We start from the raw sequence: 24,025 nt of genomic DNA, 5'->3' as shown, positions 1-24,025 counted from the left end.
CTCGGGTTAAAGTAGCTTCAGGTTGAGCATTTTCAGGTTGCGTTCCACTGCGACCTGGAAGTCACGGAACGGGTTACTTCTGGGTTTTGCCGCTCGCGCATGCGCAGACGCTCAAAATGACATCATGCGCAGAAGCGGCGAATCACGGCAGGCATGGGGTGTGTTCAGCTCAGGATGCGAACGGGGCTCCGGAACGGATCCCGTTCGCATGCAGAGGTACCATTGTAATGGTTTTATTCATATGGAATTTTATACAGATTTTAAAAATTAAAACACCATTAGCCTACTATGTCCTGCTTCTATATAAAGAGCTAGGATGTTAGTATAATAGTCTGTAGAAAATTTGGGAAGACATCTGTTACCATTAATCTTTTCTTTATTAGGAATATGACTAAGAATGTCTCTGAAAATGAGAAGAAAATCTCATTGTAATTAAATTATTTCATAGTAACTAGAAAATAATGTTGGAAAAAGAGTATACAATAATTTTATGACTCTGAAATATACTTTATAACTTTTTGTTTTATTTGAAGGCCCTGTGTGACAAAAAGGAATACATGGATATTGAATTCTTGGGAGTAAAAAACTGACTTTACTGCAAGATTATGGTTCGACTAACATTGGAGCTAATTGGTAAAAGCCTCAATCAGAAGAATCGCAGAGATGAGTCCTTGGCCCATTACTTGAGGAAAACGACTCATCTCAAGTTATCAAATAAAAATATAGATATAATTGTAAGAATACACTGATTATTTGAAAATACAACTTCTTTTTTATTTGTTATTTGCTTTCTGTTCTTAATAGCAATTCAAAGCATTTTTATCCTGCTCTTCAGCCAAAAAGTCTGCCAGAGGTGGTTACATAACTTCAATAAAAACAAAACTCTTTCAGTTAGCAAAAGAGTCAGGAGGGAATTTGTTAAATTAAATTTTATACCATTACAATAATCAGCTTGAAATTACTGACTAAAAGACAATAACACTTAGTTAATTTAAAGCACCTTTCATTTGTACTGAAAGTTTTAAATCAGAAATATAGTTTGTTTTAAATATATTTGAGTATAGTGGAAGTAAATGTATAGTTTTCAGAAATTTGCTTGAAATTTGGGAAGATCATAGCATCCCTATATTCTGGAATGATATACAATTCTAGTGTAATTGTCAGTTGGAAAATATGAGCTGAGATCTGAAGAACTAGTTCAGGCATTCCTAAGGGTTTGGCTACGGGCAGTTAGAACTTTCCATTTTCTCCTTTGAACAGCAGACCCCCATGCCCAATAATAAAGTGCTTCTGAAAGTTTCATCCATTTCAAAAGTACGGTAACTTGCTATGTAACATAGGGGGGAGGACAACTTCAGTGGCCCCTTAGATATTTAGAACAGCGTGCTATTCTTTAGTTCCTAGCCATCATAAATTAAGATAGTATCCATTCATTCTATATTTACAACTATAGCTACCAAGGATACCGTAGATAGTAAGATCAAAATGCTGAAGTATAAAAAAGCCCATGCAGTAGGAAAAGGCTGTATCTGGGAGCTGAAGCATTTTATTTATGAGTGAACTACACAGTAACACACTTTCTTCATTCTTTCTCTTAGGATGACCTGTCTTTGTGTAAAAACCTTAATGTCCTTTATTTGTATGATAACCAAATTAGACAAATACATAATTTGGATTTTGCTACAAACCTAAGACACCTATACCTGCAGAACAATTGTATTACACGAATTGAAAATCTAGCATCATTAATAAAACTTGAAAAATTGTAAGTTTAAAATTATTATTGGATTTATTAACTTATGTGTAAATTGATATAAGAAATATAGCTACTGTATATACTTGCTGAATATAGTCAATATTTTATTTCAAATATGATAATTTTGTTCTCATATTTCATTAATCCGAGAACACATTAACCCAAAGTTTGGCTAGTGATTTTATTGGATGAGTTAAGCATATGTTTGACTCTGTCCCACTGAAATCAGTTTGATTTTTACAGTTTTTTCCTTTGCCTGGATTATGCTTCAGATTAGCAATTGATAATATCTGGAATATTTCTTTACATTTTATTATTAATATTTCTACAATAAAGTAATGAATTATATAGGACAACGTTCCACCCTGCCTCTATACATTGCTTTAAAACATTTTCATTTTGTTTGGGTTGTTTCCAGGTAATTTTCAATAGATTTGCATACTCTGATTTCTCTTCAGATTTTATAAATCTTTCACCTTTTACAAAATAGATTTGCTTGTAGAAAACTCTGTGATGGTTCCATGGAGCCCTATGGAAATTGGGATTTTAGTTTAATACACTTTATTTGTCATAAAATACACTTTTTTACTTTTGGAAATGTGTGCATTATTTAAAACAAATAATGTACTTATATACTGTTAAGGTATCTGGGCGGCAATTACATCACTGTAGTAGAAGGCTTAGAGACTTTAGAAGAACTAAGAGAATTACATGTTGAAAGCCAGCAGCTTCCCCTAGGAGAAAAGGTTTTGTTTGACCCAAGAAGTCTTCATTCACTAGCGGTAAGAATATAGAGTTTCAGTGACATCTGGTGAAAGATATTGATTGCGAAAAAATTACAAGAATTATTTTTAAGTCTAATATCTGTTTGCCAAAGAGCTACATTCCCATAGGATATGAATGCAAAAGGGTTAATTTTTATTATTACTAGTACTACTATTTGCACATCAAAAATATGTGTAAAACAAAGGGTGTCCAATAGTAGTGTTCTATGGTAATTCTTTTTGTTTTGCAATATGTTCTGTAATCATTTATGTTGCATTCATTTCTCATCATTTGATAGAATATGTTTGTCATTCCCATTGCCAAGAACATTTGGTTGACAATGAGCATTTGCTCGGTTAGGTATGTTTAATTTAGAAGCAAAACCCTATTATAATTTTTGTAATCGTATGAAACAAACCAAGGTTGCAAGAAATGTGTAGATTGTTGGCTATAGAATCCTTTTTTAAAATTTCCATTTAAAACTGAGCAAGCACAGCTTAATTATAAGCATTATATGTATTATATATACCCATTAGATGCAGCAAAACCTGATCCTCTTGTATTCCTTCTCACTACTCATTTGTCATTTGACAACTTCAAAACTGAAGCTACAAAAAAGTACAGCTCTATATTTGTATTTTGTATGTATTTTCTTCCTCATCGTAGTTTTTTCATGGTCAATCTACTGCCATTTGTATTATGAAAGAGCATTAAAAGTACCCAGTTTCAGACTATTTAGATTGTATTGTGTACTGATTAATTCCTCCAGGTCCAAGAGCTTTTCTGATCATCCAGTGAAAATCAAGTTATCTCACTTCAAATTTTCGGCACATCTGATAAGATCTGACTTAGTGGGTAAGATCAGGTTTTCACAAGGCACAGCTGCAGAACAATGAGAAAGGCTCTCAGTCCCAGGGGAATTAACCAGTACACAATACAATCAAAATATGGGTCAAGCAAAAGTGTAGATGAGCCCAAAGCGTTCGTTATGAGGTGCTGATAAAACATACAGTTGTGTGGTGCAGTGCTATGCATGTTTTACTCTAGTGAGAAGTTAGTCTCACTAAGTTTAATCAGGTTTATTCTCTAGTAACCACATATGATTTCAGCAGTTAACTTTTGACTTTTCTTTTTAAATGTTAATTTCATTGCAGAAGTCTTTAACAGTTTTGAATATCAGCAATAATAATATTGATGAAGTGAGTGATTTAGCAATTCTGGAAAATATCTCCCACCTTATAGCTGTTGACAACCAAATTCACCATGTGAAGGTAATAAAGAGGAAATAAGATTGATAAGCATATATGGGAAATTAAGGCAGTTAATATTTAGTAATCTTTCAGTGGTTTGAATTATTTGTTTTTATGGGATAATTTAAAGTTAATATGCATGGATATATTTTTATTTTTCTGTGGCCTACAGTGATGAAGTCCCATTTCACTTTATGGCTTTTACAACACTGTTTATCACACTCATTTTTATCTGTTTATTTATTTCATATAATTTATATACTGCTTGATTGTAGGAAGCAAACCTCAAAGTGGTTTACAAAAAAAGATAAAACAGTAACTTTGTCACTAAAAAAACTGCAACCATAATTTAAAACATACAGAAAGTTAAAACCATAACGGAATAGACTAAAACATTTATCTAAGAGGATTAAACAGATCATGAAGAGCAAGGTAATCAATGCTTATTAGTCATGACGACTATATATTACATCCAGGATCAGAGGAAACATGTCTCTGAGTATCACTTGCTGGGAAGCAGTAGGAGAGGTCTACTGCTCTCATGCACAACTTTGGGCTTCCTATAGGCAACTCTTTAAGACCATAAGAAACAAGATGTAGGGTGCATTTGGCTTAACCTAGAAGGCTCTAATTACGCTTTTTAAAAATTAAAATACTAATCCATGTGGTTACTAGGTAAAGCTACATCCTAGGGTACAGATGTGATGCTCTGTCCTATGAACCACCAAACAGACAATTAGCACTGTCAGCTCTGCGATCCTAATCACATATACACATTCCAAGGTTTCACATTTTGTTCTATGCAACCAAATGGCATGTATGCCAAAAAATGGATCGCCTGTCTCCATGTCGCACAAGAGTACCCCCTTTATGCACATAACCATGGATTATGGTCTATAGGTTCAGATTATAAGACTCTCACTTTTAAATAACTAAAGTAGTACCATTCCTATTTATTTCGGAAAGCCTTACGCTGGTTCAGTGTTCTGGGAATATGGTTGTAAATCTTTAATTTATTCAACCTTTTGCCATTATTGATTATGACAACAAGATATCAAAAAGATGAATTCCTTCACTTCACAATTCAGTCAGGAACAAGAGAGAAAATATAGATTTTCTGAAAGAGATAATGGCAGACCGTCAGAATGATGACAAATTGCTGTCTACAGATGTAGTTAGGGCAGTTGAGCTAGACACAGCCGATAAAAATTGGAGTACACTGGTCAAATACAGGTTCTTAAATGGCCATCATTAATTGGGAAGAAGGCTGCTGCTAGTACTATGGATGTCATCTGAGGCTTTCACCTCCCACAGTTTGCCTAGAATATAATTTGCTCTTTAGTATTTTGTAGCAGACCTCTAAGTGATAGCATGACATGATCATTTATCAAACAGAGACTGCCCAAAAAAGTGTCTAGTCCCTTTAGTATAGCTTATTGAAAGGCTGTAAAGTGAAAGCACTTTATTAAAGACAGGAAGGCAATGAACAACTAGAGCGTATCCAAAGGGTAATCATATTTCAACATGGGATTAGTACCTTCTTAGATAAACATACAATGGCGTGAGCAGGTTCTGGATCATTTATCAAGTGAGTAGTAGTCAACAAAAATCTGGAAAATTCTGTGGGTACATTCATCAAAGTTTAGCTATTTACTTAGCAAGGTTCCAAGAAATATATACTATTTTACATTTTCAAAACCAGCTTTAGTTGATCTAATTTTTCAAGTGCATTCTAGTTTTTCAAGTATAGGAAGATGATTTCAATGGATCTTACAATGTAAATTTTGACATTTATGGAGACAACAAAGGCAGAGTTTAGGTTGATAAGAGATTAATGTGAGCCAATGTAATTGCATGTACTTGGACTTTGTTTCAGTTTGGGAAATAAAATGCCAAATTGTCCAGATACGCAAAACATTAGATATGTGAAACACTGTATCTGATATGAAAATACATCCTGATATATTTTTATATGTGAGAAATAATATGTGCCTTTTTATTTAGTAATCAGAGCAGAATATTATGTATATAACTATGAAAGAAAACAGTTCCTTGAGGTTAATGTTACAGAAGCAGAATGTTTCTATAAATAGCTCATTGTGGGAAAGCTTAAAAGAAAATCTCCATGTTGCTTTCCATCTTCTGCATGACTCCTCTGGCAAACTTGAAATTTAACAGTCCAAGGATTATGGATTTTCCCAAATATGAAATACTGGAGAGTAAAAAGAAACCCTTGCTCTCCTGCTCCTTGCATCTGGTTTGTGTGGATAACTGGTAGACACTAGAAAATATTGCTGAATAGCTTAAGAGGTTCTGTTGTACATTGAAAAGTAACATTTCCAACAATTTAATCTAGCTAGGACATGACATGAAGCTTCTGCATGTATGTCTGAAACTGGATAGAGAACCATACGTGTAGACAGGACCTGCCAATGCAGTTCCCCTCACTGATCCAAATCTGGTTCTGTGCAGGGGAAACCCTTTCAAAAACTTAGCGTTTGCCACTCATCTATCTGGGAGCAGGGCGGGCACAACACACCTTTTGTCATAGAACTGTTTGTGTGCATCCCTGTGTATTGAGCCACAAGTGTTTCGTGATAATCATTGTAAACGACATGCAGGAATGCAAATACAGTAATAATAGATAATAACTTGAGTTCTGAAAAAAGCCAGCGGAAGAGGGTTGGCAGGAGGTAAATTTCGTTCTCCACTCCTCACTGACAGTCCTCTAAGTAGCCTCTCCTGAGGGTGAAATACTCTCCAGAATAAGGGTAGCACTGTGGCCTGGGATGTGTGAAAAGGGAGTTGCTGAAAATGAGATGGAGGCATCTTCTTTAAGCAGGATCTCTACACAGAGAATGTGCTCTGCTTGAATTCCAGTGGTTCTCCCCACAGCCTACCTCATTCAGGAGAGTCCCTGACTCTCAGAAGACGCTTGTGAAGCTGCCGATGGAGGGGGAGCTGGTGGGAAGGAAAGCTGCCTTGTTGACATATTTATAACTCTCCCTTTGTCTGTAGAGATATCAGGGTGGCCTACAAAAAATGTGAGTTAAAATTAGCCATGGCAAAACAGTATAGTGAGCAAACTCTAAAAAAAAGTTGAAAACAAATAGAACACTCTAAACGGTCATCAACTTCCGCTGGCACTTCTCAGGATCTAAGTCACTGTAAAGGTAGTGGCATGTTACAAAATTTTCAATAAGAGCATAAAGAAAAAGAGAATATTTACACAGATGGAAGTGAAAATATTTCTCCACTGGTGGAAAAAGCAAATTACTTTCAATTCAGTTGCCAAGTGCTATTATTTCTGGTTGCTGACAACAGTATCCAGAAATGCAATAAGAAGGTACTTGAGCAGTGCATTTCCACAAGAAGTCCCATATCTGCCAAATCTTCTAAGTCATACAAGCCATGTTAACCAGTTTATATATTGTAGTAATATAAAAGAAAAACTAGGTCAGATTGCCCTTAATAAAAAAAGAAAGAAACCCATACTAGATAAAGGTTATGTAAAAACACAAAACTTTCCTTCTCCTAGCTCAGGCCAAGAAAATAACAGATGTGGAGGAAATTTATTAATTTTATTCTAAATAATTACAATAATCATGAAGGAATTATCTACCTGTGGCTTCCTCTCCATGAACAAACAACTCTGAATTCATTGGCACGTGAAGGGTTTTTGTATATAGTAGAGTGCCATCAAAACAACAACAACAACCAGTAGTAATATTCCAGTGCAATCTACCAAGGTTTCATATATATTCAGTCATCTACATTATGGCCGGCATCCAGAGATATACCTCCACATATGGGGAGTCTATTTTCTGCATGTAGGCCCTGGTGCAACTTGCATGAGGAAAATCAAGCCATATATACAGATTTTTTTGCATGTAAGCCCCTATGATTGAGCACATGTATTGTGCAACATCTTATATATATATGTATGAAGACCTGTGCAAATGGTAGCTTGAAAAGATTAGACAGATTCATGAAGAAACAAGCTATTGATGACTACTAGCCATGATGACTATGCTCAGCTTCCACCATTGGAGGCAGCATTGCTTCTCAATACAAGTTGCTGGAAACCAGAGGAGGGGAAGAGTTCTCTTTTTTTGCCCAAATCCTGTTGGTTTCCCACAGGCCTCTGGTGGGCCACTATGAGAACAGAATGCTGGATGAGCCACTGGTCTAATGCAGCAGGCTCTTCTTATGTTCTTATGTGTTTCTGGTGTTCTGGATTTTGGCCTATATTTTACATTTTACCTTTACAGTAGAAAGTGAAGATCAAAGGGTTGAAATCATGTTTAAGGAATAATTATTAGAAGGTTGCTTTTTGGCTTTATGTGTAAAGCATTGTGTTTCTTAATTTAACATACCACATGCCATCATGTGATTACTTTATAAAGGTAGCTGTGTAAATAACATTACTTTAGGAAGTTTACATTTAATTGAATAAATAGAATTATGAATCCACTTAGTTACAGCACTGAGCTAAGTTAGCAAAAGTATTGATTTTCTTTTCTTTGGTATTTGCAGGACTTGGAGTTTGTGCTGGGTGTATGGACCAACCTGCGCAAATTAGAGCTGAATGGAAATCCTGTTTGCCAGAAACCAAAATATAAGGACAGAGTTATACAGCAATCAAAATCCCTTGGTAAAATAATGTACTTTCAGAGAGCACTTTTCTTTTACCAGAAATTAATCCATGCATTAACACACTTACCTGGGAAAAAGTCCCATGATGTACTCATTGGGGCTTGCTTCTGAGTAGACATGTCTAGGATTGTGTTGCATACCATACAACAAATTTCCTGTGAATATGTAAGCTAAGTGGGTATAGGATTGTAGCCTTAGACTTCTATATAGGCCAACAGATGTTACTAGGTCACAAAAAAATTACTAGTTTGCCAGTCCCATATATATATTAGTTGTTAGCAACCTTCAAAATACATTTTTAGTAGAAATAACCTGCCTAGACACCTGAGGCAATTCTTACTCTCCACAGGGGTCCAGGGAGAGGCCTATAACAAGCCACCACCCAATCCTATGTACATTTACTCAGAATTATTGTTGAAATAAAACTCTTCTAAAAGTAAACAGTAATGATTCCAGGCAGACCTCCCATGACTGTTCCAAATCTTGGGTGCCACAGACAAAAAGGCCCTGTCTGAAATATCCAACTGAGAAATATCTGCTGTATTTCTTATGAAGAATGAAGCCTTCAAGCTCACATGGAGGAAAGCACACAGTCACCTGCCAGAATCAGACTGAGCTGATAGAACTACTACAGAAGCCCTTAGGATGCCACCCAGGATGCTGGCACAGCCACCCTCTTCCCCCATGAAAGCTTTCCTAGATCCTGCCAAAGAACTGGTAGAGCACCGGTGGTTGTTGTGCTACCCCACAGCAGGGCTCACTGAAGCATGGAGATGAGATTTTCTCTTGTGCTAGGAATCTAGCACCTATACCATAGCAGGTGGAGATTAGGGAAACAAACTGGTGTTTCAGGTCTGGCGTAAGCAGACACGCGGGTGGCGCTGTGGGCTAAAGCCTCAACGCCTAGGGCTTGCCGATCGAAAGGTCGGCGGTTCGAATCCCCGCGGCGGGGTGCGCTCCCGCTGCTCGGTCCCAGCGCCTGCCCACCTAGCAGTTCGAAAGCACCCCCGGGGGCAAGTAGATAAATAGGTACCGCTTACCAGCGGGAAGGTAAACGGCGTTCCGTGTGCGGCTCTGGCTCGCCAGAGCAGCGTTGTCACGCTGGCCACGTGACCCGGAAGTGTCTTCGGACAGCGCTGGCCCCCGGCCAATAGATGTGAGATGGGCGCACAAACCCCAGAGTCTGTCAAGACTGGCCCGTTCGGGCAGGGGTACCTTTACCTTTACCTTTAAGCATTGATGGTGAAAGAACAATTCATACTGAGGCAAAAGTTTATCCATGATTGACTTCCTAAGAATACCAGAGCCACATCTAGGAAAGGATTGGGTAAGCCAGAGTTAATCAACATTTTCTTGATACATGTTTACAAATATTACCTCTTCAGAGTCCCTCGATGGAAAAGAAATAAAAGAAATGGAAAGGCAATTCCTGATGAATTGGAAAGCATCCAGAGATGCCAGGAAGAAAAACAGGACAGAAAGCATGATGAATGAACATGCACCATATTTACATTTTGGTACACAAACTTTATCTTCATGATCATTTACAAAATTAAGAAAATAGGCTGTTTAGAAGGAAAAGGTTATAATGCTTTTAAGGTTACTGCTAGGAGTGTTTAGTCTTTTGGTGAATGCTGTGGGGGGATTTTTCAACTGGCATGGCCAATACTTCTTCTGAAGCAGTTCTCAAAAGGATTGCTCCTAGAAGCTCTCTTCAACAGGGTAAAACCCAAATGGCTCCCTGGAATACTGAGGAACCTAAATTCAAGGAGCAAGAAGAGTGATGGCTAGATGAATCTGACCAAACACGGTTACAAGCACATCTTTGTGTCTACTGTGTGGCAGTGGTTATGGGCTTACTTCTCTGCCAATATTACATCTTAAAGTAGCCATCCAGCAGAGCTTTCCTTTGTGGTAAAGGGTTTTCCCAGATGAAGGAGGTTGTCCCATTATTGGCCTGCTATGACAAATTTGCCAGGCACTTCAAGGGTAAAGTTACTCAGATCCATTCTAAATTGGATGCTAAGTTTGGGTATCCTATAGAGCCTTCCAGAGGACTGACTGGTCCGCTGTTACGAATCAGTTTCAAATATTGCAACACAAGGACATGGACAAGCTGCTCTAATGTATGTAGCCAACCATGTGCCTTCTTGACTCTTCTCCTGGCTGGCAAGAGCAAGCTGACAGGGAGCTTCAAGCATGCTCTGATGAAAGCAACTAGACCCATTTCTTTCTAACTTCATGCCAGGTTTAGTGACTGAAACTGCTTTGGTTGCCCTGATCAGTGACATTTGTCAAGAGATTAACTGGGAGAGTGTGGCCTTATTGATTCTCTTTGCTTACTCAGTGACTTTTGGTACTATTGGCAATGGTATACTGCACCCCCTGAGTTGGAAGCACTGCACTGCAGTGGTTTCATTCCTATCTCCAAGGACAGTTCCAGAGAACAGTATTGGATGACTTCTGCTTGACCTGTAGGGGTTGTCCTATTGAGTTCTGTAGGCTTAAATCTTGTTGTAGATGCTATTTAATATCTATATAAAGCCACTGAGAATAGCCATCAGGGGATTTGGAGCAACTTGTCATCAGTATGTTGATGACACCCAACTCTGTCTCTCTGTTCCATCAGTACCAGAAGAGGCAATGCAGGCCCTGAACCAGTGTCTGTCTGAAGGCAGTGTTGGGCTGGATGTGGATCAGTAAATTGAAGATGAATCCAGGCAAGCCACAGATACTGTGGGTGGGTAGTTCTCTTGCCCAGGAGTTGGCAGAACATGTACTTGATGGGGTTGCACTTGAACAACAAGGTGCATGGTTTGGGGGTGCTTTTGGAACAATCTTTGTCATTTACGACTAGGAGTGCTTATGCCCGTTTTGGCTGGTATGCCAACTACAGCTATTTCTGGATAGGGACATTCCAGCCATGGCTGTTATTGTAACTTCCAAATTGGATTTTAATGCACTCTATCTAGGACTGTCCTTGAAGGTGTTCCAAAAATTTTAACTAGTGCAGAATGCTGGTAGGGGTAGCACACTGTGAGCATATTACTCCTATTTTAAAATCAGTTGCCAATTGTTTTCTGGGTCCAGATGAAGTTGCTTACTTTGACATGTAAAGCCCTAAGTAGCCTGGACCACAAAGAATGCCTTTTGCTATACTGACATGCCCATGCTGTCTTCTTTGTAACCTCTAAATGGGATGAAATACATAGTGTGAGGACCTGCGGAAGGGCCTCTTCATTGGTGGCTCCTTGTGTGGAATTCCCTTCCCAGTTGGGCCATTACAGTGGTACCTCTAGATACGAATGGGATCCGTTCTGGAGCCCCATTCGCATCTAGACGTAAAACATATCTAGCGACGGCATGTCTGCGCGCACGCGTGTCGCTTTTCGCCCCGTCTGCGCATGCGCGTGATGGCATTTTGAGCGTCTGCGCATGAGCAAGTGGCGAAACCAGGAAGTAACACTCTCCGTTACTTCCGGGTTTCTGCGGAGCGCAACTTGAACGCGCTCAACTTGAAGCAAATTTAACCCGAGGTATGACTAGTTCAGATTCACTTTTTTTCAGAAAGCATTTGGAAGATGAGAGACCTGACTGGAAAAATAGCTTAGTTTGCTGCTGATAGTATTAGTAAATTGTTGTGTTGCTATGTTATGTATTTGGGGGTTGTGTTATTTTATGCTTTGTTTTTAAATTTTCTGATTTTGTTGCCCTTTGGCTTGTACGAAGTACAGTAGATAAATCTTCTAAAGAAATAAAGTATACTCATTCTTTTTGATAATGCAGTAAAATGATTGATGAATGGGTTATTTATCTTCTGTAGCAAATCTTCAAAATATTTTATAGGAACAATTTTGAACTACATTTACCCAGTATTTTAAAAGTTTATGTACTTTTATTGTGTACAGTTGAGCAGTTATAGTATTGCTGCCTGTAGAGAATCACTGTGTAAAAGTAGTTTTTTAAAAATAATCATCATCATTATTTACCTATTTATATCATTTTCCAGAGTCTTAGTTTGTAAAATGAGTAACAGAGCAAAGGCTCCTCTTTATCATTTTTCTGCTACTTCCAATTTTTAGCTGAAAATTCTGCTTGGATAATGTTCTCAGACACTTTGACATTAAACATGCACATCAGTAATGTTTATAGTTTATTTTTGAAAAATGCTATACTTCCATATATTATCCATGGTTCTGTTAAATTGTATTTCCACTTTATCTAGTTATTATATATTTTGCAGGTGTAACCATGTCTTCATTGTTTTGGTTAATATTTCAGGAAAAAAGTTTTTGGAATTAATTAATGCATGCATGTGTTTGTGTACCCTGCAGATAATAATGACAAAGAACACCCACATTTTCCTATTTACTATTTCCCAATGACCAAAGAAAAACCAAATTTTGCAATTTTGTCTGGGATGCATAGACCTCCTTATAGTAAAGAATCCCATCGAACCGTCCATGAAGAAGACAGAGTTGCTGAGAAAATCAGGTATATTTCTTGTAGCATACCTTTGGAGTCCATCAGTATATGAAACTTCTGCATAACTGAAAGTTCTACATAAATGAGGGGCTGGAAGTGCACTGTTTAGAGAGATGGGTTCACAGAGGTTAATCCACTAAAATTTATATTGACAAGATAATACATACTAAAAGAGAGGGAGGTTCAGCTTCCTGTGTACAGCTGTAGCACACAGGGACTATTTTGTTGATATTTGAACAATTTTTGTTTTTGAAATTCTTCCTTTTTTCATTTCATATTTTTTAGCAAAATTTTGATTTAGGCTGATCATATTTTGTAACTGATAGGGCCAAACTATATATGTGTAACATTATTTGTGATAGTCCTTTTTAAATTGGAATGTCATTTTGGTAGTATGCTGTGTGCACGCAGGGCGATGGGGATTTCCAGTTCATATTTGGAAGTTACTGGGGGCAAAAGCCCCTTATAGGGTGATTGGAGTGAAGAAACAGCACACATACAGTCTGCTACCACTTCTCTAATACCGTTTACTGTGAAAGCCTGGAAGGGAGGAGAGCTCAATTGATCCTTCTGCCAATCCACTCCTGAGTGGTACAAAATCACCACAATCCAATAACTCTGATATCCTACGCTGATACCTTTTGCTGATCTACATGGCAAACCGAATCAGTGCTGACTGTGCAGACTTTATATGCAGCTGATTCTAATGCATGTCTGTATTTTTTTTCTCAACACAGCTAGTAGCAGTGGGGGTGATTTTAAAAAAGGAATGGAGTATGAGGTTAAAACTTCCCAGAACCACTTCCTGGACCTAATGTAGGATTCTTGCACATGTATTTTTTAAAGTCAGGAGATCCTTGGCCTTAAAGCTGCTTGGGTTTTATGCATCATATATAGGATGTGATCCAAAGATATCTGAGTGTACCAGTAAACTGTCAAACTATCATTGAACTCAAGGATTCTCCCTTTGTCCTTCGCTAATGAAAGTGCAAATTGTCTCTTGCAGTGAGAGGAAACTGGATGCTGGACTCAGCCTAGTCCTCACTTTCCCCCAGAAACTATCAAAGCTGACTGCACTGATTTCCTGTTCAGCAATATATGCACACTGCAGAAGACCACAGGAGCATGGTTGAATTCTGAATGTGCCTTCCCTTGCCTGGCAGTAGCATTCTGAGCTCCTGTCAGGAGAAATCTCCCAGTGGAAACCTGTCTCCACAGCAGACCGCCCTAGCTGGGCTCTGCAGTTAGACAGAGAACAGACTCCTTTATCGGAATGATCTGGAAAACATTTGGATTGCCAGAATTAAGATAAATGGGGAAATTATTTATGTAAAATACAGAGTATACATCTGTGCAAAGAACACAAAAGAAATACAAGTATCAGGCATTGGGTAACTGAAATTCAGATAGGAAGTGTTCTGCATTTTCATTTGCATTGCACATATCTTTCTAGTCCTAACACGAGTATATCAAGCAGTTATTAAGAATACATTTCCATACCCACAGTCTGGGAGTAAGTGTCATTGAACCTGAGGTTTTGTTTCCTGAGTAGACATGCCACAAGATTATGCTGTACCCTCAAATGAATATTTTTTACTTATCTCGTAGAAACCAATGATAATACTGCAGTCATTGTATGTTCTAGTGGTATTACAGTTTGCATTGCGTAGGGATTTTTTAGATTTAACATTTAGGCTGCAATCCTGTGCATACTTAGAGTGCATTGATCTCCATTGAACAAAATTGTATTTATTTCTGAGTAAACATACATAGGATTGTACCATTGAACATATATACTGTACTGGGGACTATACTGTTTATTTAACATCTACAAAAAGCCTTTAGGAGCGAACCTCAGGATATTTAGAATGTGGTGTCAGCAATATGCTGATGCTATCCAGCTCTATTTCTTTGTTACAGTTGAATCAGATGTGGCTGTACAGGTTCTGAACCTGTTTCTGGATGTAATAACGAGAGCAAGTAATTTGAAATTGAATCCTGACAGGATGGAGGTGGGTGGTTCCAGGGTCCAGCAGTTGGGTGATGTGACTGTTCTGGATGGGGTTGCTCTCCCTTCTAAAGAAGGAAGCACACACTTTGGGAGTCTAGCTTGATTCATTTCTGTCTCTGGAATCCCAAGTGGCTACAATGGCTAGGACTAGGAGTACCATATATCGGCATTGCTGTACCTATTCCTGGACCCAAATAACCTGGCCATTGTGACCATGGATTGGTAACATCAAGAATAGACTACTGTAATAATGCTCTCTGTGTAGAGCTTTCCTTAAGCTTGGTCTGTAAGCTGGAGACTGCTGCTACTATGTTACACTGTGGAGTGTCCAATTACCATATTTTCCCATGTATAAGACTAGGGTTTTTTCCGTTTAAAAAAATGTCAAAAATTAGGGGGCGTCTTATACATGGGGCCATCTCCCCCCATTTTCTTAAATCTGAGTCCCCAAAAATAGGGGCGTCTTATACATGGGGGCGTTTTATAGATATGTGTGTATTGCACTACCTCTAAGGGAGCTGCATTGGCTGCCAATAAGCTACCAGGCCAGGTTGTAGGTTTTGGTTTTTGCCTATAAGGCCTAGATCACTTGGGGCTAGAAAACCCACAGGAGCATCTTTCTCCTTACTGCTCCGTTCAAGCATTTAATTCAGCCGAGGAGGCCCTCTTAGTTATACCAGTCTTGGTGAGCAAAAACTAAGGAAAGAGCCTTCTCTGCAGCAGCCCTCTTTTTATGGAACCACCTCCCCTCTGACAAGCACCAACACTGATGATATTTTGGTGCTTGTTAAAAACACAATTGCACTCAGGATTTGCTGGCCCTTTTTGTATGTTGGTAAATGTTTTTATTTAAAATGGAGGAGTCAGATACTGATTCCCTTAGGGTTACCAGCTACAATCATATTCATTTCATTATGATCTTGCTGTTTGAACAGTTTCATTGTGATTTGTGTTTTATACCTGTGCACACCAGCTCAGGGCAGATTGTAATAGGTAGTAGCTAAAATATTTTTATAAATAAATATAGCCATTTATAGTGCACTTCTATACATACTCTGTTTAGAAGAATGTGGGTATAGGATTGCAGCCTGAATGTACTGCCAGAAATAAATGTCTGTGGAACATGGTCTAGTCTAGTTACATACTGAACACTTATGCAGAATTTAACAGAAGCTTAAGCATAGAATATAAACACATCTATGGAGGCAAATGGCATTAAACTGTTATTGTATCCAGAATTATTTTCATCTTTAAAATAATTGCTTTACAATGTTTTGTTCATGTAGCCATTCATCCCTGAAGAATCCTCAGAATGTACAGAAAAACCTGTCTGAACCTCACCTCCTAAGACAAATGCCTCTTTAAGAAGATACTGGAAAAGCAACATCTTTTTGTGTTATCAAGAGAACAAATGAGTGCATCAAACCAACTATGAAGAAAAACTGAATGTTGTGGAGAAAGTTTTATATTTTAATCAGAAAACACTAAGGCATGTTTTAAGTTTTTCATTGCTGACACAGTAACTTTTCATAATACAAAAGCAATATTTTGTATAACAGATCCAATATATGTAACTTCATAAATAAAAAGTTTAAAGTAAAGTACACAGGTGTCTTAATGAGAAAAGGTGCATGGGGAAATCCCAAGGTTTGCAGAAAAAGCTTAAAGCAGAATAAAAACTTACGGTAGAAAAAAGACCCTATCAAAACAGGCCAATGAGGACTCCATATGCTCAGTTGGGTTGGACCGGTGACTGCTGAGGATGGAAAGATAGATGGACTTTTTGACAAAGGACGTGGAGCTATCCTATCAAAAGGAATCAACACTGCAACATTTGTTTGAAGTCCCCACACATAGGCACTATTTGCTGGCCCTTTTTGTATGTTGGTAAATGTTTTTATTTAAAATATCACACTTTCATAGAAGCCTGTGTACAACATAAAACCAATAATATAATAACATCAATACATACCAGTAGGTAAAAAATTCACAATTCAAAGGCCTGCCTGAAAAGTAGTTTTCAAAAGGTGTCTAAAAGAAGACAAAGATGACTCCTAATGGGCTGCTACAGGCAGGGCCTGTCACATTAAATGCTCAGTCCCTGGCAAAGGCTGACCAAACCATGGGTCTCTACCAACAAAACTGCCCCATCAGAAGAGCATCAGAAGATGCTCTACTGAGGTAGATCATAAGAAATTAGTATTGGCCCCACGTAGTTTAGGGCTTCGGCTTAACAAAAGAACCTTAAACCCGACATGGTAGCAAATTGGCAACCAGTGCAGTTTTCTCAGCAAAGGAGCAGTATATTGCTAGTAACCTGTTCCTGTAAGCAGTCTGGCCTCTGCATTCTGCACTACTTGCAACTTCTGGTCCAGATAACACAATCAAACCAACAAAGTTTGCTACAGTGATTCTTGAGGTTAGCCATGCATGGACTACTGTAGTCAGACTGTCTTGGTCCAGAGATGGTTGCAGCTGGTGTACCCAGCAATGCTAGTAAAAGCCACACAGGTCACTTGGGCCTCTCATGACAAAGATGAATCAACAAGTGCCTCTAGCTTGCAAACCTGCTCCTTCAGAGGGAGTGAACCCCATCTAGAACAGATTGGGCATAATGGAGAAATTGAGTTGGCTATCATCTGCCTACATATGGCACCGTTCTCCAAAACTCCTAGTGACTACCCTCAATGGCTTCATATAGCATTGGGGAGAGCACTCCATTGGATAAACTGGGTTGAAGAGCACTCTCCCAGCTCTACTCTCTGGACATGATCCTGCAGTTAAGAATGTGGCTACCGATACACATCTCCAGAAGTCCATGGACCTACACCATTAGAGTGACCGTTCTGACAACAATTCCAAAGTCTGCTGTCATTTCATGCAACACACAAGAACCAAATTAGTAGCATCTTGTGTAAACAGTACCTGCTCTCCTGCTAGCTGTGGTCCCTTGAGCTCTCTCTTTTTAATCAGTATCCTGTACCCATAATTTTGAACATCATTTGATTTGCTGTAATTTGCAAAATAAGTGATCTCTTTGTGTCATCATAGGTTGATTCACAGTTGATGGCCAAACTGGGTGAGATGCTGGAGACCTTGGCTGGAGGAAAACAGACTTAATTCTTGCCCTCTAGGCTGTTATTCTGGGGGGGGAAATGCCTCCCTGGTTTTTTCATCCAAAGGGCAAAAGAACAGGACCCTATGGTTGTGGAAACAGCTGGGGGCATGACTTGATTAGAAAAATGTCCTGCAAGGAAATATTTAAGCATCCTTAAATGGCTGCATTTAAAATGAAGGGGGGGCATCAGGGGACTGTTTATGCATCTCTCCTATATTGTCTAATTTGGCCCTCATTTAAATTAATCTGCTTGGAATTTAAGCTGATTTACATCATAGTCCTCAATACACTTATTTGGAAACATGTTCCAGTGATTTCAGAGGAACTTAATGCCAAGTAAATGTGTTTAGGAGAAGGTGCCAGTTGGCTTAAATTATTGTACTTCAGTTTAACTGGGATTATAAATGAATAAAAGCCAAAATTCCCAAAGGAAGCATTGTTCATCCTGAAAGAATTTTAGCTGCAGACCCAAATACTTCATCTGAGTAATCCCATGGAAATCAGTGGGACTACTGTAGAAACAAGCAGCATAAATTTTTGCTGCTTTTCTGTTTTGCAGTATCCTGCATCTTATACCATCTGTCCTTTAAATTACCGTAACTTTTCCCTAGACTCCACTTCCTAATTACAATTAATACCAAATATTTTAATTTTCTTGGCTACATAAAGGGCAACAAATAAATCAGGCTTTATTTTTCTGTCTTGCTGGGTCAAAGATTTGATTTATTGTGTCTATGTTATCACACAATCAAAATTTCATTCCCAGTGTTTGTTTGGGAAAATTCTACACCCTGCCTATTTATTTTGAATGTCTCTTCTCATTAATGTTGCTGAACTGTAATTTCCAGCCTCCAAATATCACTTTTTATTGTTCAGAGTCCCATAAATATATGGTTGTGTGTGTTTTAGGATATATATTCACATACATAGAACACTACCAACAAAGTCCCATTGAATTCAGTTCAGCTTACTTCAATGAGATATAGGATTACAGTCTGAATGTGTTTAGGGATAGATTTCAAATCCAGTCAAACACTGCTGTCCCAGATTTTGGCATTCCCATTTTTCCAGCACAATTTTCAGAGAAGAATTTGGTGAGGATTTTTAGATTATTATTTTTCTCCAAGTAAGAACAACTAACTTGGAGTTGGGGGTATTTCCAAAATGATGCAAGGATTAAATGGTGGAGTATCACAGTTAAAATTATTGGAGAGAACAAAGCAATGAGTTGTCCTTTCTTCCCACACAGAATATTTTGGGCTTCAGCAGTGCAGGTGGTTGTTTTTAAATTTCCTGTTAGTTTTGATTGAGACATTGTCACCATTGTGCAATTACTAAATTGTGTGTGTGTGGATGGGGGAGGGTGTCAATAAAATAAATGTTTAAAATTATATGCTTAGAGTGAGGTAATGGTGCATACACAGAATTCTATCTCTTGTTCTGAAATCTGGATTTATCATATGGAGTTAGGCCAGGTGGAAGCAACCAGATATCAAAATCTGGAACAATAATGGGACCATCTCTAAATATGTATATATATTCAAATTGCTATAGTTGTAAAAACTAATATTGACCATCTCAGTGTCCATCCCACTAATGAAGTAAGTCTGTGTACTTTTATAATATTATTGGATATCAAGAGGGTTTCAGAAATCTACTCCAGGCATGACTAGGGACTTGGACAGACTTTTCCTCCCTTCTTTCATTGTAAAGCAAGCCCATATGCTGTATTACAAATAGATTTAAAATTTTAAATGTGATTTGCCCCACAGCGTGCTTCTGCTTCTGTGGGGATGCCAAAGGCACATAGAATTAGTACTGTCATTACTAGAGCATGGCCCACAGTCTTCATATTCTGTGGTATTGCGCTCCACACACACTTGCCCCAAACATATGGAAAATCTGTTATACAACAGTCTCCCTAATAAGGGCTATAGCTGAATGCATGGAAAACCCAACAGATTCTCCTATTTTTGTATTCCTACCTGCAAAAAAAATTCTCAAATGGGTCCTGGGATTGGTGTTTCGGGAGAAATGGTATTAATTGAAAAGATCCAGTTTTGCCCCTTCTCCCCCTGCAAGGGGATTTTACCCCACCACCTCATACCCGTACCCCACACCATCCCCAAATCTGCCCTGGAGGGTTTCAGGCATGCCCAGAACAGATTTAGGGGGCATGTATGGGGAGGAAAGGCGAGGACATTCCATTGTGCAAGGAGAAATCCTTAGTACTACACTGAATACAACCCAACTGTTTAAAGCACTAGTGATGTTTGGTGGATATCATATAGCGAATTACTATCTACACACAAACATGCACATGGGACAGCTATTTAGCTGTACCATGAAGGTAAGATTTTGGGTCAGAATTCAAGGGCCCCAATCTTCCCAGATTTTGAAGGAAGAGGAGGCCCCTGAAAGACCATTAAGTTTTGGAGCCTAAAAATGACCAAACTGCACCACTGCAGCTAACTACAAATGATAAAACTATAAAATTAAAATTACCTTAATGCTGGCTATTTTAATGTGATGCCTTTCTCTACATGGCAACTTAAAAGAGTTGCTATCTTATTTATCTAGGCTTAAAATATCATTGTTTATTAATTGTGGGAAAGGTTATTGGAAAATATGAAGAGCCGTGACTTTCTACTCTTTGGCAAAGGTCAATACTGGCAAATTCTGAAAAAGAATAATGGGAGTAAAAGAAAAGAAAAAAGGAACTTATGAAAAGATTGTTTAACCTCCGAGCCCAACGTTTAAATTACTCCCCTCGAGCAAAACGGTTACTTTATCCTAACCCAAACAATTTTCATAAAGAACAATTTCAGCGTTTGTACCTAGAGAATATAGGCATTGCTTTCAATCGTGCAAACGCCTCCCAGGCTTCTAATGGAAAGATGATTAATTCACAGAGCTTGCAACTATTTCCTTGAGGAGAGTGAGATAAGGTACCGGCTAATGGTTTGTTGAGAGCGTCCGTTCGCATCTTGTGGTCCGTGGCTTGGAAACTTGGCTCAGGGCCAGCTTTGGGTTTTATTCTGAAACAATCCTTTGGATTTCATATCAAAGCAGCTTGTCCCCAGTCCTAATTTAAAGCTAGGAGTTAGAGGGAAAGGTGAGAGCAGGGTAAATAAAAATCTCCAAAGAATTTAATCGCCAGCTAATTTAATGCAGAAAAGTGTGTTTAATTAGTCGGGCAGCCATCCTGAGCTCTATTTATATTTATATCTTGTTTCCACATAAAGAACACAAACCAGTGAAACTCAAGGACTTCAAAACCCCACTGATTTCAACAGGAGAGATTTAAGTGTAAAATCGGCTCTCCCATTGAAATTGATGAGCCTTAAGCCCTTAATTCAGATTTTAATAACTGACTTCTATTGATGCTCAGTTAAGTGTTTAGCAGTTTTGCTCTGATGATTCAACATATATTCAGCAATTCTGTTGGAAGCGTACTCTAGTTCAGTATCCCAGTTCTCAAAATGTGTTTCCTGCTCTGATTTGCCAACTACAGCTTCTTTCAGAGATGATTTGGCCACCACAATGTGCACTATGGTAATCTCCAGACTAGACAGCTATAATGTGCCCTACCTGCGACTTCCCTTAAGAAACCTTAACTGGTCCCAAATGCAGTGATCAGGTTACCAACTAAGGTTCTATTTAGATAGCCAACTAATATTTACTCAGAGTAGACCCACTGAAATCAATGGTCCTGAGCAGTGCTATTTTTCTAGGAAAAAAGAGGTGCCAGAACTCAACATGAATGCCTCCCTTGTTCTCTTATAATGGCAATGGTGCCCACCTGAGAGGTGCTGAAACTGAGTGGTACATAGATTTTATAATAAAATGGGGTATTAATTTCCGCCCCAACGCCTAATCAATCTGAATTTTATTCCTGCTACAACTGTCTCATCCACACAGTGAGATCCTATAGCACTGCCTGGCTTTGTCGTTTGCTTTCTACTGTGGTTATTGCGAGTGCGTAGGATAAATTAGGAAGCACCATTGTGTGCCACTGCATATAGGACTGGACCGCTAGGTTTTGGCCCATAAAGGCTGTGATCATAATAAATTAAGTTCTAGGTGTCTCACGTGCAAGAAAATGAGTTGAGCGCTAATCCTGCTGATTACTACAGGGCAGGCACCCTGAGATCACCTCATGCATTGCTTTAAAAGAGAGTTAGACAAATTCATGAAGGATAAGGCTATCAATTGCTACTAGCCACAATGGCTGTGCACTTTCTCCACTGTCAAATGCAATCTTCCTCTGAATACCAGTTGCTGAGTTGCGAGCAGGGACGCGGACTTATAAAAAATATTGGGGGGGCCCGGGAAAGCTCGTGAAATGTAAATAAGCTCATGAATATGCAAATAAGCTCATGAATATGCAAATAAAGTGGCGCCGCCCCCTCGTGAGCGAATAGGGGAGAGCGTGCTGCTGCCTATTAATCAGCTCCGGAACAGCTGATATGCGGGAAACCTGGGGCTAGAGGCAGAAGCCCCCGCCCCCGGGGATTCCCCTGTTCTCGCGGGGGACGGCCGGGGCTCTCCAGCTAGGGCGCGCGGCTGGCTGGCTGGCTGGGGAGGGAGCAGGTGGGGAGGAGGCGGGGGACGGCGGCAAGGGCGCCCGAGATTATTGGGGGGGCTGAGCCCCCCCAAAATTTTTTTTGAGGGGGCTCAAGCCCCCTCAAGCCCCATGGAGTCGGCGCCTATGGTTGCGAGAGTGCTGTGTTTGTGCTCATGTTCTGCTTGTGGTGTTTCCTCTGGCTGGCCAGTTTGAGAACAAGAAGCTAAACTAGATGAGCCACTCCTCTCATCCAGGGCAGATTGTCTCATGTTCTTTTGCCTGACAGCATTAACAGTTTGTACGCTAAACTTCTAACTTTGCAGAACACTGACAGTGGGCATGTTTTAAAACCAAATAGCCATCCAGAGCTTGAGGAACTAATACTTTCATCTGTGGGGGGAGATGCAAGCAGAGGCCTAATGGACGTAGTCAGGCCTTTCGTTAGGGTGGCAGGCCTTTTGTTGGTGGGGGCAGAACCACAGTTAGCTATGTATTTTTATTAATTTTGGGGGCAGCTGTCCCTCCCTGCCCCCCGCCCCGCTACACCCATGCTAATGCCCAGCAGACCTCCAGATTTTTTCCTGCTTGATTCACCACCCCCTTCATCAAATAACGCGGTTGGGCCCAGTGTTGGATTTACATATAAGCTAAACAAGCTATAGCTTGGGGCCCCACTCTCTTGGGGCCCCCCCAAAAAATTAAAGGGAAAAAAGCTGGATGTACATTTCCAAAATATAAGATAAAAAACAAATAAACTAAAACCAACAGTTCTTTGTGTTGTGTAGGCTCCTATGAGGTAAGTAATGGGCCCTGCCTGCTAGCCTGCTCCCTAAAATATCACTGGTTTGCTCATTTCTATATATAGGGTGCCTACATTTTGCATGTGCAAATGGCTTTAGATACCTATGAGGTCTATAAATTACCAAATATTCAACACAAAAAGCAGCCACAATTTGTTGTTGACAAAGGACAGCGGGACATATAACGGGCCCCAATACCTTCAGAAGCTTAGGGCCTCATCAAACCTAAATCCGGCCCTGGTTGGGGCCCTAAACAAAACGCCAGGCGTAACTGACAAAAATCAGAGGTGCCCTCGCCTCAAACCTGCCTGGCTGAAACCCTGCCAGAGACCCATGCCTGGTTCTACTCACTAGATAAGCACTGCACTCTGCCCATGCCCAGGCGCCCTCTTCTCCTCATCAGGAGCTGGCGTCAGGCCAAACCTTGAAGATGGATGCCAGGCAGGACCATGTGTGGCTCAGATGAGAGCTGCGTCTGCTCAGCGGGAGGAGAGACCGGGTGGAGGAGGAGGAAGGTGAGGCCGCTGCTTTGCCGCTAGGCAGCAGCCCCGCTCTCCGTCGGAAGGCGCCTCGGCCCCCTGCAGGGGAAAGAGGTCGAGCTCGCCAGGAAGGACAGG

General features: G+C 39.5%; 1 protein-coding gene and 1 long non-coding RNA gene across 10 annotated transcripts; one reads left to right on the top strand and one right to left on the bottom strand.

Annotated features, from left to right (window-relative positions):
* The first annotated feature begins 600 nt into the window (after window positions 1-600).
* Window positions 601-16,524, top strand: PPP1R42 (protein phosphatase 1 regulatory subunit 42). Of its 3 annotated transcripts, none has more exons than XM_082233954.1 (8): window positions 601-734; window positions 1,599-1,765; window positions 2,400-2,538; window positions 3,676-3,792; window positions 8,308-8,425; window positions 9,813-9,944; window positions 12,762-12,921; window positions 16,210-16,524. In XM_082233954.1, the coding sequence occupies exons 1-8, from the start codon at window positions 606-608 to the stop codon at window positions 16,286-16,288; spliced, it is 1,041 nt and encodes a 346-aa protein (XP_082090080.1). In that variant the 5' UTR covers window positions 601-605; the 3' UTR covers window positions 16,289-16,524. The 3 variants fall into 3 exon arrangements, with proteins under 3 accessions (XP_082090080.1, XP_082090081.1, XP_082090082.1); XM_082233955.1 differs by lacking the exon at window positions 16,210-16,524 and adding an exon at window positions 11,057-11,167 and having other exon boundaries at window positions 12,762-12,901; XM_082233956.1 differs by lacking the exon at window positions 16,210-16,524 and adding an exon at window positions 11,057-11,147 and having other exon boundaries at window positions 12,762-12,899.
* On the bottom strand, window positions 1,844-23,918 carry LOC309538477. Of its 7 annotated transcripts, none has more exons than XR_014222205.1 (6): window positions 23,760-23,863; window positions 16,608-16,679; window positions 12,942-13,013; window positions 8,254-8,368; window positions 5,309-6,804; window positions 1,844-2,285 (listed from the first exon to the last, which is right to left on the bottom strand). It is a non-coding gene; the product is annotated as an uncharacterized lncRNA (long non-coding RNA). The 7 variants fall into 7 exon arrangements; XR_014222206.1 differs by having other exon boundaries at window positions 6,672-6,804; XR_014222203.1 differs by lacking the exon at window positions 1,844-2,285 and having other exon boundaries at window positions 3,802-6,804; window positions 23,832-23,918.
* Between the last annotated feature and the right edge of the window lie 107 nt (window positions 23,919-24,025).

The sequence above is a fragment of the Podarcis vaucheri genome (genome assembly GCF_965113315.1).
Source record: "Podarcis vaucheri genome assembly, chromosome: 8".
In the NCBI taxonomy this organism is placed as follows: domain Eukaryota; kingdom Metazoa; phylum Chordata; class Lepidosauria; order Squamata; family Lacertidae; genus Podarcis; species Podarcis vaucheri.
This window is presented reverse-complemented; position numbering and strand designations above follow the sequence as displayed.

What these genes read in the sequence shown, in the direction of transcription:
- PPP1R42 (XM_082233954.1), top strand. Translation starts at nt 606, where the DNA reads ATGGTTCGACTAACATTGGAGCTAATTGGTAAAAGCCTCAATCAGAAG. An exon ending in ATAAAAATATAGATATAATT is followed by an intron (nt 735 to 1,598) that starts GTAAGAATACAC and finishes TCTTTCTCTTAG; the next exon opens with GATGACCTGTCTTTGTGTAA. An exon ending in ACCAAATTCACCATGTGAAG is followed by an intron (nt 3,793 to 8,307) that starts GTAATAAAGAGG and finishes TGGTATTTGCAG; the next exon opens with GACTTGGAGTTTGTGCTGGG.